Raw genomic sequence first — 14,931 nt, 5'->3', positions numbered from 1 at the left:
TACATTTGAAAGAGAAAATGCCCAGAAACTTCACATATTTCTCTGTCCTTAATGATCTTTCCCACTTCCTTTGTCTCCCAAGCACAAGTTGTAAAATGACTACTCCTAGGGCTGTCCCTCAGTGGACCTGACTGGGAATGCCTTTATCTAATTCAAATTTCATCCTCATTCTTGAGGCTTTCCACATCTGTGTCATCCATGCCTGGAACAAACTGGCTGACATGCAGCTCAGTCATTCATGTCTACTGCGGGAGAAGCCAAGAGTAGTCGTACAAGGTAAGTCTCAGCTTTCCTCTGGTTTGCCATTAGTTAATGAAAAGCAAAGATGACAGTTAACTGCATCTTTAAATTCCGTGTTTGTATTTCTACTGATGAGCTAGATAAATTAACAATATTCACATATTAAAAACTACAGCAAAACTTTTACATAGATTTATGTAATTGAACAGAGTCGTGAATTCCCACAGTACCTTTTGTTGTAACGGGTGCTGTTTCTTTGGAGGTGCCAGGGAGGACTTCAGGTCTTCTCAGTTTAATGGGGGCCACAACTCGCCTTCGAGAAAATTTCTTTAAGATTGCAGAAACTGGGAATACATTCATAGGAAGAGTTATGCCAGCTTCATGGCGAACAAACAGAGGAAACTGAGAAGAGTTGAGTGTACATTTGATCGTATTTCTCATTAGGTAAGTCACTGTAATTAGAATGGCGCTGCAGGAAGATCACTGAATTTAGTGTACAATTTACTGTACATCACATAACTATGTAGATAAAGTCTACTATGTTTACCTACATGATGTTGTAGGTAAAGTCTAAATTAATTCAGGTGCATCAACAGAGAAAGAGGCACAACCTGATTACATGTTGTTGGTATAGTGCTGGATAGGCAGCATTCAAATCCCATTTAGAGCATCACAACACAGAGTCATATATTCCTGCATTCCCTCTCTGATCACATCGCTGTGCCAGTAAACTTGAAGTTTCATAAAGACCCACAGAAACCTTTCTGGTGTACAAGATAAGCATATAGTGCTAAATCACAGTGAAAAGCACACGACTGCACATGTGCTCTGTGGTGTGTGGAATGTGAGGATAGTCCCACTAGACAGCAAGGATGAGTCCTGAGCAGGAAGTGACTGACGTATGACAGTGCCAGTGGCTGTTTGCAGGAAGTGACTGTGACATCGACAGTGCCAGTGGCTGTGTGCTTTACAATTTTTGTCTATCCAGATTATTTGACAGCTTATGCAGAATATATTATATCACTGTAGTTTGGAAGGTAAGGAGAATACATCTCCTCTGGTTTTTCAATGCCTGGGCACTGTGTAAGTTTTAGCCATGATGCTCTGGCCATACTCCCTGACAGAAATAAACAAAGAAATAGATACTCTGCCTTTAATTTCTGACTCAATATATAAATTTCCAAGTTGTAGAAGGGTTCTGAACCAGCAAATAAAATAGATCCTTTCTCCAGTGTCTTCTGCCTGTCAGGTTCCTCTCAGCCAGTGACCATCAAATACCCACACCGAGAGGCAATTTATGCTTGCATGTCTTCTGTGATGCCTCAGACTCCAAGTCATTCTAAATCAAGTTGTCACGTGAAGGTTGGACAAAGAAAGCTAGTCAAACTTTTATGAACCCTCAACATGAGTTGACGTGAGATGTGTACGTGGCTACACAAGGAATGAGTGACCATTGGGTCTGCTTATTGTTTCCTCATCAAAATTTTTAATAAAATATTTTCTTAATGGAGGACTCCATAAAATGTATTTTGTTCCTATTTATTCCCACCCTACATCCCAACTCCTCCTGGTTCCATTTCGATCTCTCCACTCCTTACCTACTTCAAGTCCTTTTCATTTTATTTTAATAACCTACCAAGTTCAGTTAGTGCAAATCATATATTCATGGACATGTGTCTATCCAGGAATTTGATCATCCTACCAAGGGGAAGATTAGTTTCTACAAACTCTCATTCCATCAATAGACTTTTGGGGCCATGTTGTTGTTGTTGTTGTTGTTATCATTAGGCATTGCTATTGATGATGATGATGACAACGATGATGAAGAAAAAGGTCTCTAGGCTAGGCAGGCTTAAAATTCATTATGAAAAAAGGAAGATGGAGGCACTGCAGATGTGACTGCTATGTCACACGTGTGTCAGTGGGTGGCAGAGAAGAGAGAAGCTACGTCTATACTCAGTGTTTTGACTTATGAACATGTGAATGATTAGTAGTCTAACATTCACTGAAAACAGTGAGCCTGAGACGAGCATTCTTCTAGTGCCAGCACCACTGCTCAGGCCCAGACAGAACTCCCTGTGGGACTGCGGGCCTGGGCTGGTGTGAGCCCGAGATAGATGACCTTCAAATTGGGCCACTCAGGCAGCTGGGCAAGAACCAGCTGGTGATGAGCACCAGACCAGTGCCATGAAGCCTGGACTGGGAGCTAATCTCAGTGCCATTACACACAAGTGGGACATACACTCTAGGGACCACTCATGAAATAATCCCAGACATTCAGAGACACTGGGCACCACTAAGAGGAGCTAGTTAGTAGTGGAGAAGTGGAAGAGAACGAGAAACAGAAGGATGAGGGCACAATGAAAAGAGGCTGAACCAGAGACTTGAGGGTAGTGAGGATCAGCCTGATGTGAGTAGTCAGAGATGCTACCTGGGAACATGGTGGGGTCCTGGTCCATGCTGCCACATTGGCCCTGCGGCATCAGGGATCTGTTACCACCAAAAGCCAGGCAAATGTCTCTGGTGTGGGTCACTGCCCGGGGACATGTTGATGGCTGAAGACTGTGAACCACTGCTGCGGACAGGAGCATTAGAGAGCTGGCTCTACTCATCTCCTATATAGTGGTGTGGATGAGGGAGAGATACCCTTCCTCCCTCTCCCTCCTTATCATCTATGGCAGGTGGGAGAGCTGACCCTGGGGTCATGAAAGCAGAAGATCTATCCCTGCCCCTACATTTGCTGCAGCACTTGGGAGAGCAGATCATGTACCTTGCCTGGACAGTACAGTAGAGCTGGCCCTGCATGAGGGGCTTGCAGGTAAGACAGCCTGGAACGTGTGAATGCAGGAGAGCCAGCCCTGCTCTCTTGTCTGATGGACTGTGGTGTAGAAAGAGGAGAGATGCCACCCTCCCCCCTCTCTGCTCCTCTGCCATCTATAGCAGGTGGGAAAGATGCCCAAACCCCGAGTCATGACAGTGGGAGAACTGACCATGTCCCTCACTAACTGCAACACTTGGGAGAGGGGGTTTTGTACCTTGCCTGGGCAACAGAATAGAGCTAGCTCTGGTTGCAGGGTTTTCTGGTGAGCTGTCCCTGGGTGTGGGAGAGTGAGAGAGCTGGGAGGCTGAACAGATTAGTGACCTGCCAGGCCTTCAGGATTTAGAATTGGCTCAACCCAACATCTAACCCATCAATGACCTGCTGAGGTGCATGAAGGGTCTGGTCCTATACATACAAAACATCAGGATCTCCATGACACTTGGCAACAATAGATTATCCCAGAGGATACCCAGTATGTTCCAGTACTGGAACCTCAGATAGAGTATCAGAAGCCAGGAGCATGTATCAGATCAACAAGCCATTACAATGATTATTTGTAAGCAAAGAAGTATAGACAAAAGTCTGTGGGACACACTGACACCTTACAACTTCCACAATATTTTTTCTTTGTTGGGTGTTAGAGCAAGAGTGGAGGGAAGGTACAAGGGGAGAAGGAGATAAGTAAGATTTGGGTGTATGATGTGAAGTTCATAAAGAACCAATAACAAAATTGAGAGAGAGAGAGAGAGAGAGAGAGAGAGAGAGAGAGAGAGAGAGAGAGAGAGAGAGAGAGAACCTTGAACTTAGACTTCACTGCATCCAAAACTCTAAACCAAGGATTGCAGATTGTGCCATCATGGATTCATTATATGGAATATTTGGGATGAAACTCAGGGGTTTGGATATGATAGGTATGAACTAAGCCAATGAAGCTACCTGTTCTTACCCATAATAGATCCTCTTAACCCATCACCTTACTGGTGAAAGCGTGAGCATGCAGACATACAAACGTGGACAAGAGGATATCTGGTGACACTCTTCTCTGATGACTATGTAAACCCATGGAGAGGAAAATAGAAAAGGCAACATGGAATTTAACTACCCATGACAAAGTATCCTTGATGTTCAGAGTCTAGCTCTCCTTTAAATGTATATCGCTGGATGCTCATATAGGACCTTCACAAAGTCAAGGAAGACAATATTGTGGCATGAAGGGGAGAGGTTCAGAAGCCCTTCTCATACCTAGTTAAGAACTTATTGATAGTTTATGGCTTTTGTCTGACTGAGGGCCAGTTTTAAACATATTGCCCCTGAAGGTTAACCAATGTGTCAATGGATGCCCCTATACATGTTTAGCATAAATTGGTCTAGAAAGGTTTTTTAAGGATATGCATTTATGAAAAATTGAAAAGGGAGAGTGAGTATGTGTAGAGAGTTATAAGAGATAAATATGACAAAACACATTGCATTATCTTATCAAAATTAATGAAATTATATTAACAATCAAATACAAAATAAAAAATGAAATGTATTGCTGAAATAATGATCCAGCATAGATCAAGCAAATGAAGACTGGAGTTCTTAGTGGACACTGCTCCTAAACTCTGTGGCTCTTTGTGCCCATTCTGATGTTATCTAGTCTGCTAAAGCATTTCTACAGAGCTTACTGGAGTGAGCCCCGACTATGAGAATCCCACTTGGGACATAGCCACCCCCACTTTTCCATGTATAGCATTTAATTTCCAGGCTTGGTCACCTTAAAAGCAGCGTGTGTTTCTCTACCTTTCATACTTGTGCCTGTTGTCTGTCTGCTGAGTGACACACTACCATGGGCTTCTGACCTCTGCAGCAGCCAGGGTAGAGTTTCAAAGCCCTATCAATTTGTCTTATGGCAAGGCAGATGCCAGAAGATGGAACTTTTCTTGATGAGATAATAAGTGTCTCTTGAGATGTATAGCTAAGGAGTCTCAGAATCATCTCTGAACTCTGGTTTATTCATCTATGAAGAAATACAAGCACATAGCCTGGCCTTGCATGGCCCTGATGAAGTTTGAGCACAGTCTTGTAGCTAAGCTGTATTATGATTTCTTAATTTATAAATTTTTGACTAGAAAGTGGTCTCGATAATTGGGGTCTTTTTCTTGGGAAAAAAGATGTAGACATGCCTTGGTGAACAAAGTCTCCTTTTAAAATAAAGGAATCACTGTTGAACACAGAAAGCACAGACACATGGCCATTATTTATGACTTAGAATGCTGCTTCCTTTAAAAAAAACACAACAACAACAACAACGACATCATCAGTAAGCAGCTTAGATCACAGTTTTCCATCACACAAAAGACAAAGTATTACACAATTACCATCTAAATTGTGTCTTAGAGAGTGATTCCATAATACATACCACATCTTCGTTTTTTCGATGTTATCTGCAATTGAAAATGGAATATTATAAAGCTTAGATCCTGTTAAGTAGTGCCTGCTAAAGTCTTTGGTCTTTCCATTGACATTTTCTAGTTGCAGTCAAGATAGGAAGGAGCAGTCAAGTGGAGATTATGTTAATGGATCCATTATTTAGTGATGTAACAGAAGAGCTGGAGCTCTGTACTTCGTGGAAAAGACCTTTCACATGCTTTTTCATGCTTCGAAGGCAGAGTCTGGCCTCTATGGAAAATTCCCTAAACTATATCGCATATCATCTGTGAAAACTTGTATTTTCCATTAAGAAGTTTTCTGTTTCTGTGAACTATGCTAGAAATAATTGAAGTGTATGCTCCAGGGTTTGATGTGTTGAAAGAAAGCTCCATGTGCCCAGGATGTACATATTAAATGCTCAGCCAGTGAGATCTTTAAAACTTGAGAAGCTTTAAAAAGTCATATACCTGATCACTGTCAGGATTCAATTGTGATACCCACTGAACCATAAGGGGACCATTAAAGTAAGTTTTCTAGATGAGAGAAAGGAAAGGCCTTCTTACCTCTGACATTTTCACTGGTCCTTTCCCCTTGTCCACTGGCAAAGTTGCACCATCAGAACATTCATCTACCACTAGGGGACAAGAAGTGAACAGTACTGCTTATTGTTACACTGGGCTTTACTTGATGTGGGTAAAAGTGTAGGAATTTAGTTCATGTTCCTAAACCTGATGAACAATATGGTTCTGCTGCTGCTGGACTGTTTGCTCATACGGCAAGTTAAACAGAGGGAAGACCTAAAGACAAACGAGGATGTACCTGTCCATGTGGTAAAGGTCGGATTCAGATGCCATACTAAGACTTAACAGCTTTTCCTCTCATATTGTATCTGAGAAGGGTTCTGTTCAGTTCTCTCCCAGTGATCTTGTCAGTCTCATGAGCTTTGTGAGGGAGAGACATTTAGTGAATACAAAAAGACCTAGTTATCCCAGGGCTGAGGATGGGGACATGGCTGGGGTTAGGCCTCACTGTGTAGACAGTGTGTTCTAGTACACAGCATCAACAATAAGGTAACAGGGAACTGGATCACAGGACAACATGGCAATTACAAAAGAGAAGGAAGTGGCTAAAGAAGGATGGGGGCAAGAAGTAATAAGAGGAAAGACTGAAAAGGGAGGGAGGTAGAAGCAGAATCCTGTGTCTCAGACACACATGGTTCACAATCTGTTGATAGACAATGTTCATTAAGTCGATAAGTATTACTGAAATTTGGTACCAAACCAATCTGCATACTGAGAGAATCCAGGAGAAGCACATATCCTGAGGGGGTTAGGCTATAAGCCTACTGAAAAACTATAGTGAACCCATTTTGAGGAAAAAGACTTCTTAGATTATAACCCACATGTACACATGGGTCAGACCATGCCAAGAGGGAGACACTCAAGAAGTGACAGCACACAGACAGGCACATCCTCTGGTCAGATAGGTGCCTGGAGAGCTGAATCCCAGGAGTCAATGTCCTTTATCTTGAGGGACATAGGCAGTAATGTAAGGGAACTCTTGAATCCACCCTGTGCATCTTGGAGGATTAACCTAGAATACCTCAGAAAGCAACAAAGATGGGTCAGAATACAGATATTTTCTCTCCCATGAAGTCGCAGGCTTTAAGATAGATGTCTACCTCTAACTTCCTTTGACTCAATCAGTTAGTATGCTAGTCAAATTAAGGAGTATAGGCTGTTCCAATCTAAAGATATACATACCAAGAAGACACTACTCTGATAAAACCAAGGAACTACGGGGACAGAATTTGCTTTTTTTGCATCATTAGGACCATAGTAGAAGTGGTCATTAGTGTGCACAGAACGCTATCCACCAGCAGAGAGATTGGCTCTACCATAGAATAAAACCACAAAATGACCATAAATGTTTGTGGGCACTTGTGACCATTAATCTCACTATTCAAGCTGACAAGATCCAGATCCCCAAACACCTCTGCAGGACGTTATCTTGAGGTGATAAACTGAGGTAGCAAACTGTGCCATTGTTAGTGTCACTGTTCTCTGGGCTGAGAGATCCATGACTGTCCATGAAGGTGAGCTGGATATGAGCACTCTGTTTCTTTCCTCCTGTTACACTGAATCTCTGCCTGAAACTCCTACAACTATGGTTCTCAGCAAGTATGCACTCCATACTCAATCTACTGTGCTGAAACAGACATTCCTTTTCACTACAAACTGGGAAAGTGCCTTTGGCACAGCTTCCATGGAGAGCTACTAACCACAGTGGCAGCCAGGCTTGGCCATTTGGCAAGAACTGACATAGACTGAAAGACTGCCTTCAAATGACAGAGACAGAAGCCAAGAATACACAACCTGACAGGGATCACCTTGATGCCGTTGAAAGTAAAAGAAACCCTTCTATTCCTCCTGCCATTTCCCTGTTTCTACTGTTCTTTCCCATTTCCTTAAGCCTCCAAAGCACAGGGTGTAACACATCACTCCAGGGACCCACTGCCAAGGGGTCAGACTAGAAATGCTGTGATCTAATTCCAAGTCTGTCTTCATTCTTGACAATTTTGGTTTTTTTTTTGTTTTTTTTTTATTTTAATATTTTTATTACATATTTTCCTCAATTACATTTCCAATGCTATCCCAAAAGTCCCCCATAGCGCCCCCCACTTCCCTACCCACCCATTCCCATTCTTTTGGCCCTGGCATTCCCCTATATTGGGGCATATAAAGTTTGCAAGTCCAATGGGCCTCTCTTTCCATTGATGGCCGACTAGGCCATCTTTCGATACATATGCAGCTAGAGACAAGAGCTCCGGGGTTCTGGTTAGTACATCATGTTGTTCCAACAATAGGGTTGCAGATCCCTTTAGCTCCTTGGGTACTTTCTCTAGCTTCTCCATTGGGAGCCCTGTGATACATCCAATAGCTGACTGTGAACATCCACTCCTGTGTTTGCTAGGCCCCGGCATCGTCTCACAAGAGACAGCTATATTTGGGTCCTTTCAGCAAAATCTTGCTAGTGTATGCAATGGTGTCAGCGTTTAGAAGCTGATTATGGGATGGATCACAGGGTCGCTCTTGAGACAGTTGAGATTAAATCCATCCACATTTCAGGTGTCTGTGAACAGGTAACAGAGAGGGTGGCTCAACTGTTCCTGTCTGCAGCAGATGAAGTGACAGTGACACAGACAGGACTGAGCTCATTTTTCCTCTCTTTCTCATTATTCAATGAGAACAAACAGTGAGTCTTATATCCATTTTTAAATTAGTGGTTGTATCTCAACTAATGGAATATGCAAATTAACAATATGTACATAGAAAAGTACTAATATATTCACAGTTTTACATGTATCATAACAGTATGCTGTATAACTATGAAACATGATTCAGTCTTTCATTTCCACTGTACCTTCTAGGTTGTCTTGTGGTTTTCCTTCACAATGTTTATTTATAAAGTCACATTCCTGAGCATCAACTGGGAGAAGACTGCTGCTCCGACGCTTGTTTCTCAGAAACATAAACCCTGGGAATGCATTCACAGAGACAATGATGTCATCTTCATGGCAGAAAAACAGAGGAAATCAGCAATGGTTTTGTGTTTGTACGTTCCATGTCATGACCATTCTTCATGCACCATCATCAGAGCTACAGTGGTATTTTGGGAAGATCACAGAGTGCATTATACACACCAGCATGCATTACACTGATGGTGTAGGTAAGTCAAAACTTCATGTCAGTGTGACAATGTACAGAGAAGAGAACCAGTGCTCTCTTATGTTAGTGCTGTACCTGGTAAACAGAATCCATATCACTCTTAGGGCAATATAAACAAAGTGAAATTTATATACTCATTCACTCCTGTGTGGTTTTCACTAGGATGCTTAATATTTGACTCCCTATGAGGCTTCATTGCAAAATATATGAGTGCAAAATACATATGCACTATAATATATATATATATAATATAGAATGTAATTTATATAGTATATTTTGTTCATATATATAAGGAAATTTATATAGTATATTTTATTTATCTTTAGTGTAATTTATGCTCTCACTCATTTCTGAGTTGTGTTCACTATGATGTTATACATAGTTATACATCCTATGACAATTCTCAGTTAAAAGGATATGGATATGCAAGTATATATTGATTTGTGGTGTCTGTTAAATGATAGAAAAGCCAGCTACATATGAATAAATCTAGGTAGTATGAGGTTCCAGCTGGTTACTGGTACACAAGTGTACACACACACACACACACACACACACACAATTATACAAGCTAGCCCTCAAGGAAAAACACTGCTATATGACAGAAGAATGAGTTGCATATGAGTACATCTAGGTAGGGTGAGGTTTTAATTGGTTACTCATTTACAAGTATATATCTACAGACACACACTCCAATAAGCTAGCCCTCAAAGAAGCACTTGTATTATAAAATTGTCTTGTGGTGTCTGTTAAATGAAAGAAGAGTCATCTACATATGAATGAATCTAGGTAGGGTGAGGTTTCAGTTACTTACAAATGGAAATAGAGAATGTATCTTTTTTCATGTAAGGTAAATATATTTATTTCTATCTAGCTTTCCATACATTTGTATACTTTATACATATTCCATGTGGGACAGTACAGAAAATTGTTAAAAGAATTTGATACTCATTTTATATGTTATGAAGCAAGGAAGGATTAAGCTTTGATGACTCAAGTCTTGTGATTCCAATTCTTTTTTTTTTAATGTATTTATCTTCCCTGTTTACCTAAGAAGCTATAGGAGGGCCCTAGCTTAGTAGAAATATGTGGTCTTCCTCTAAGAACTTCAACCTGACTGGTGCCTCTCAGTGAGTGATTTGTTGATCAGATGACCACATTGAGATATTTTCTAAAAACTGCTCAGTTTCAAAGTTACTCAAGACCAAGTTGTCACATGATGGTTGGGATGAATAGAAACTTCCTTTCAACTAGCCTAACCTGGACATGTCCTCCACATGAACTGACACAAACAGCAGCCTTGTGCATTGGTAATATAATAGGCGATGTGTGTTCATATCACTTTGTAGGTGACATTTTCATTGCCCATCTATGTGGCCTTTCTTAGTTTCTGCTTAGATATTGGTACTGACTCCAGGGCAGTGAGAGTGCACCATACCTGGTCATGCCTCCCTCACCAGTCTGACCTTCTCTGTTTTCTAATTTTTGGGGGGAGAAAGGTGTCTATTCTAGTATAGCATGTAATTCAGTCTACAGAAAAGAATGTTCTTGAACTTGTGTTTCTCTTTCCTTCACTTTACTAGGATAAGTATTAATAGAATTGAGCCATCTTGGGCACATTTTATGCAGAATTAGGATACAAACTTTGGGTCCTGACATGCTAAATAGGTACTGAGACAACTGGGCTGAAGCTCCAGTCCATATTAGTACAATAGCTCCTTTTAATCAAACCACAGCATACCAAAGTACTGAAACTGTAGTTGCACTATGCAGAAAACACTTGAAATAATATTGAGTTTCATGCTTCACTGCTAAAAATATGTATCTACTCAGTATTAACACTCAGAATGTGGAGACTGACTATCACTCAGAGATAAAACTCTTGGAGCATAAAGTGTACCTGACTGTTAAAGGTATATTCCCTTTAGGTGTGGTAGTATAATCCCGTAATAAGTAACAGCACTCAATAAGTAAAGGCAGGTGGAGCTGTGTGAGATGTGGGCCAGAAACTTACACACACACACACACACACACACACATCATAAACTAAAATTTCCTAAATTCCCTAAAGAATGAGATAGCACTGATCAATCTCTAGGTGGTGACTAGAGTTTTACTTGACCATGTGCCTAAAATGGTTTGTCCTTTGTCCATGCTAATAAGGTCTATCCCTTAAGCCTTTCTCTTGACCTTATTAGAATGAACCATGGGAAACTCAGTTGGGACACATCCGCTCTACATTTCTGTTCTCATGCACTGTGTTTCATTTTTAGGCCCTGTCACCTGAAAATAAGTATGTGTGCTTCTCTACCTTTCAAAACTGACTTTCTGCTGCAGGGTAAATGACACAGTCTAAGACTTCTCCTCACTATAGCAGTCAGGATAGTACTTGAGATCTTTATAAATTTGATATCTTGCAGGAAAATCCTAAAAGCAGTAACTCTTTCATAGGGATTATTGTACCTTGATGAACTCAATGACCACAGATATCTCCATAAGTTTTTTTCTTCTCCGTTTTGTAAAAACATTCTCTCTCTGTCTCTGTCTCTGTCTCTGTCTCTGTCTCTGTCTCTCTCTGTCTCTCTCTCTGTCTCTCTCTCTCTCTCTCTCTCTCTCTCTCTCTCTCTCTCTCTCTCACACACACACACACACACACACACACACAGGAACCAAATTTTTAATTATTAGTTACCATCTTAGATCACAGTGTTGCATCAGACAAAACACAACTACTGTTTACAACAATTCTTATTTTAGTAATTCCACAATACGTACTATGTCTGCTTCTTTTAGAAGCGACCTGCAATTGAGAAGGAAAAATACATTATATTCCACAATCATGCAGGGTAATATATGCAAATGGTGTTGTAATTGCAGTAAGGATGAAAAATCACAGTCAAGTGATGACTATATTAATGGATACATTATTTGTGGTTGCCATAAATTATATAGAGCATTGTACTTGTGACAAAACCAGTATCTTTCATACTTTTTACGATTCATAGGTAGATCAAACAAACATGTCTGGCCTCTAGAGGGTCCCAAAACCTATATCACATATGAAAACTTGTATTTTCAGTAATCCATATTCTATTTCTACTGCCCAGGGTTTAGAGCTAACTTGAGTACATGACCCGACGTTTGGTGCATAAGAAACTTATGGTATCTAGCATGTGGGTGGAGAGTGCTCAGTTCATGTATTCTTTCAAACATGAGGATTAGGATAAACTGGAGAAACCCACTTGAAAGCGATTAGCCTTATAATTCAGGACATAACGTTGCACCACATTGTGATGTATTGAACTAAGACCAAGTTGGTACACTTCCTCCATTCCATCCTCTTCCTAAGTAAATGCTCTCATACCTATGATGCTTCTGGCTAGTGTCATGACTCAAATGTGATACCCACTGAAACAAAAGGGAACCACTGAGATAACCTTTCTACCTTACAGGAAGGAAAGTCCATCTTACCTTAACCCTCCGCAGTGGTGACTTTTCCTCGTCCTCTTCTGAAGTTGTAGCGTTACCACATTTAGCTGACAGTAAGGGAACACAGAGTAACTGTCAGCTCATGGCACTGCTTATTTACTTGATGTGGGTAAAAGTGAATGGACTTAGTATATGTAACTAAATAGAGGAAACAAGGTGGTTTGGATAAAGCTGGACTGTTTTCTCGGAAGGTAAGTAGAGGCAAAGAATGGATTTGGGAAAAATTGTTGGGAACAAGCAAAAGAAACGTGCCCCAAGTACTGTCATTTTTTTTTTCAGAAGATAATGATTTTTCTATACCACAACACCCATTTTTCATCCTTTGTTCTCCAAAACACAACGGCTGTTTCTAACTACAGAGTAACAAGTGGATTTGATTGGTTATACTGCAAAACCTATATTCTGTATCAGTTTACATAAGGAAAGCCTTTATCCCTAAATCCTTATTGGTGGAAAATGTAACAATAACTTAACACAGAAGCTCTTCATTTGCAACCTCAAATACTCTGATATTCTGGCTTTGGGGTCACAGTTCAACTCACAAGTCTGTTCTGTGTCCCTGATCAATGAATAGCAGCTTGATTACAAAAAGTATTTGTCATCAGCCATTGACCTGGTTTTTGAGTTGTGATAGATCTAAGCAGACCCTATAGTAAAATGAGGAACAGAATTTGCTCTCTAGGAAATGATAATCTAAAGCAACTTGAAAGAATCTGTTACATAATGTAACAATGAAATAAATCTTTCAAAAGCTTTTTTTAATATTTCTTATATTTGGGAGGCTCAGTAACTGTCTGTCCATCCAGCAGAGGTGAACCTTTTGTACCCAGTTCTTTCAGTAAACCGTATAGGTTCTGGGCTCAAATTCCTGTCTTCAGTCTTACAGCAAGTACCTTACTGGTCCCACAAAACAAATCTTATGATAAGAATCAGAGATAACAGCTCCTGAGATGACTTTTGAGCACAGGATAATCACTATTCCCTCTTCAGCCTCTGCTGCCCACCAGCAGTCCTTTACCTCTGTTCATAGAGTAAACGTCTAACCCAGATGACCTACTGACACTGCCTTTCCTGGCAATGCTTTCCTTGAGAAAGGTTCTTTTCTGTGCTCTTCCAGTGATCTTGTCAATCTCATGAGCTTTGTGAAGAAGAAACATTTAGTGAATAGAGAAAGACCTAAAATATACCTCGGGCCAAGGCTGGAAACATGGCTAGGAGGTAGGCCACACTGTGTGGACAAAGTTTGCAGCATCAACAATAATCCAACAGTGGAAAGGGATCACAGATGCTTCCATGGTTGGCAGACATATAGACCAGAGTCAACATGGCAACCAGGAAAAATGAGAAGTGGCTGGAGAAGGATGAGGTAAGAGGTAATAAGAGGGAAGACCGAAAAGGTGGGACTAGAAGCAGAATCCTGTATCTCTGACTCAGGGTTCAGAAGCAGATAGGCGATATGCAGATAGTCTATAAAAGAAGGCCAAAACCAACTGTGAAATGGGAGAATACAAAAAAAGCAAACATACTTCTGAGGAGCCTAGGATGTACACCTACAAAAAAAGTTATAGTGAAACTACTAAGAGGACAGACATCCCTTAGATTTTAATCTCATCTCCCCAGAAAAGATGGGACAGGTCAGACCATGTTAAGAATGAAAGACTTGAGTAGTGACAGCAGAGAGGAAAGAAATATCCTACAGCAAGATGGGTTCCTGAAGAACTGATCTGCAAGAGTCGGCATCTTTTATCCTGAGGGACATTGGCAGTATGTTAGAACACTTAAACCCAGCCTCTGCATCTTGGAGGCGAAACCAAGGATGCCACTTAAAACTCCAAGAACTGGCCAATTGTATACCTTTTCTCCTGCATTAAGTCAAAGGGTCCTAGATGAATGTCGGCCTCTAATCTCCCTTGACTCAGTCACTTTATATGCTAGTCAAATGGAGGAGTCTAGGCTGCTACAAGCTAAAGACATACATTAGGTCTTTGTCAGGGCACTGCTAGTGTTTCAGGGAGGTCATGGCAGAGAACATTATTAGCTATTTGGCAGTCTAATCTGTAGTTGTCCTTTAAAGTGGGGCTAAATGGTCACATGGGTACCATGAATGAATTACTACTAAAAAAAACAAAATACCCAAAAGACCACAGGAACTGGATCTAAATCCTAAATCTTCGGGATCACAATGAAGGCCTTTATCTATAGGTCATTTGAATGCACAGGAGAGGATTATATCTCACCATC

General features: G+C 40.8%; 2 protein-coding genes and 1 non-coding gene across 6 annotated transcripts in view; 2 read left to right on the top strand and 1 right to left on the bottom strand.

Annotated features, from left to right (window-relative positions):
* The window catches only part of LOC147002092 (5-formyltetrahydrofolate cyclo-ligase-like), a 58,170-nt gene extending 49,214 nt beyond the window's left edge, over window positions 1-8,956 (top strand). Inside the window, exon 3 of the mRNA XM_085827854.1 lies at window positions 8,904-8,956. Within this exon, the coding sequence (XP_085683980.1) occupies window positions 8,904-8,941 (38 nt within the window). The 3' untranslated portion in view covers window positions 8,942-8,956. The remainder of the gene's footprint in view (window positions 1-8,903) is intronic.
* LOC147002091 (uncharacterized) overlaps window positions 1-14,931 on the bottom strand; it is an 86,405-nt gene that overhangs the window by 42,497 nt on the left and 28,977 nt on the right. For 3 of the 4 annotated variants that reach the window (XM_085827846.1, XM_085827844.1, XM_085827845.1), the window contains exons 5-10: window positions 12,673-12,737; window positions 11,977-12,001; window positions 8,897-9,010; window positions 6,037-6,107; window positions 5,463-5,487; window positions 471-584 (exon numbers count right to left, since the gene is read on the bottom strand). In XM_085827846.1, the coding sequence (XP_085683972.1) occupies window positions 471-584; window positions 5,463-5,487; window positions 6,037-6,107; window positions 8,897-9,005 (319 nt within the window). In that variant the 5' untranslated portion in view covers window positions 9,006-9,010; window positions 11,977-12,001; window positions 12,673-12,737. Of the gene's footprint in view, window positions 1-470; window positions 585-5,462; window positions 5,488-6,036; window positions 6,108-8,896; window positions 9,011-11,893; window positions 12,002-12,672; window positions 12,738-14,931 lie in introns of all 4 variants that reach the window. The other variant, XM_085827847.1, reaches the window with a different exon arrangement.
* LOC147002093 (small nucleolar RNA SNORA17) lies at window positions 2,118-2,243 on the top strand. The gene has a single exon (XR_015044585.1). It is a non-coding gene; the product is annotated as a small nucleolar RNA SNORA17 (small nucleolar RNA).

Source organism: Mus caroli, unplaced genomic scaffold, assembly GCF_978045245.1.
Source record: "Mus caroli unplaced genomic scaffold, Mus_caroli_1 scaffold_11, whole genome shotgun sequence".
Lineage (NCBI taxonomy): Eukaryota > Metazoa > Chordata > Mammalia > Rodentia > Muridae > Mus > Mus caroli.
The sequence above is the reverse complement of the archived record's forward strand: the minus strand, read 5'-3'. Positions and strand labels throughout refer to the sequence as shown.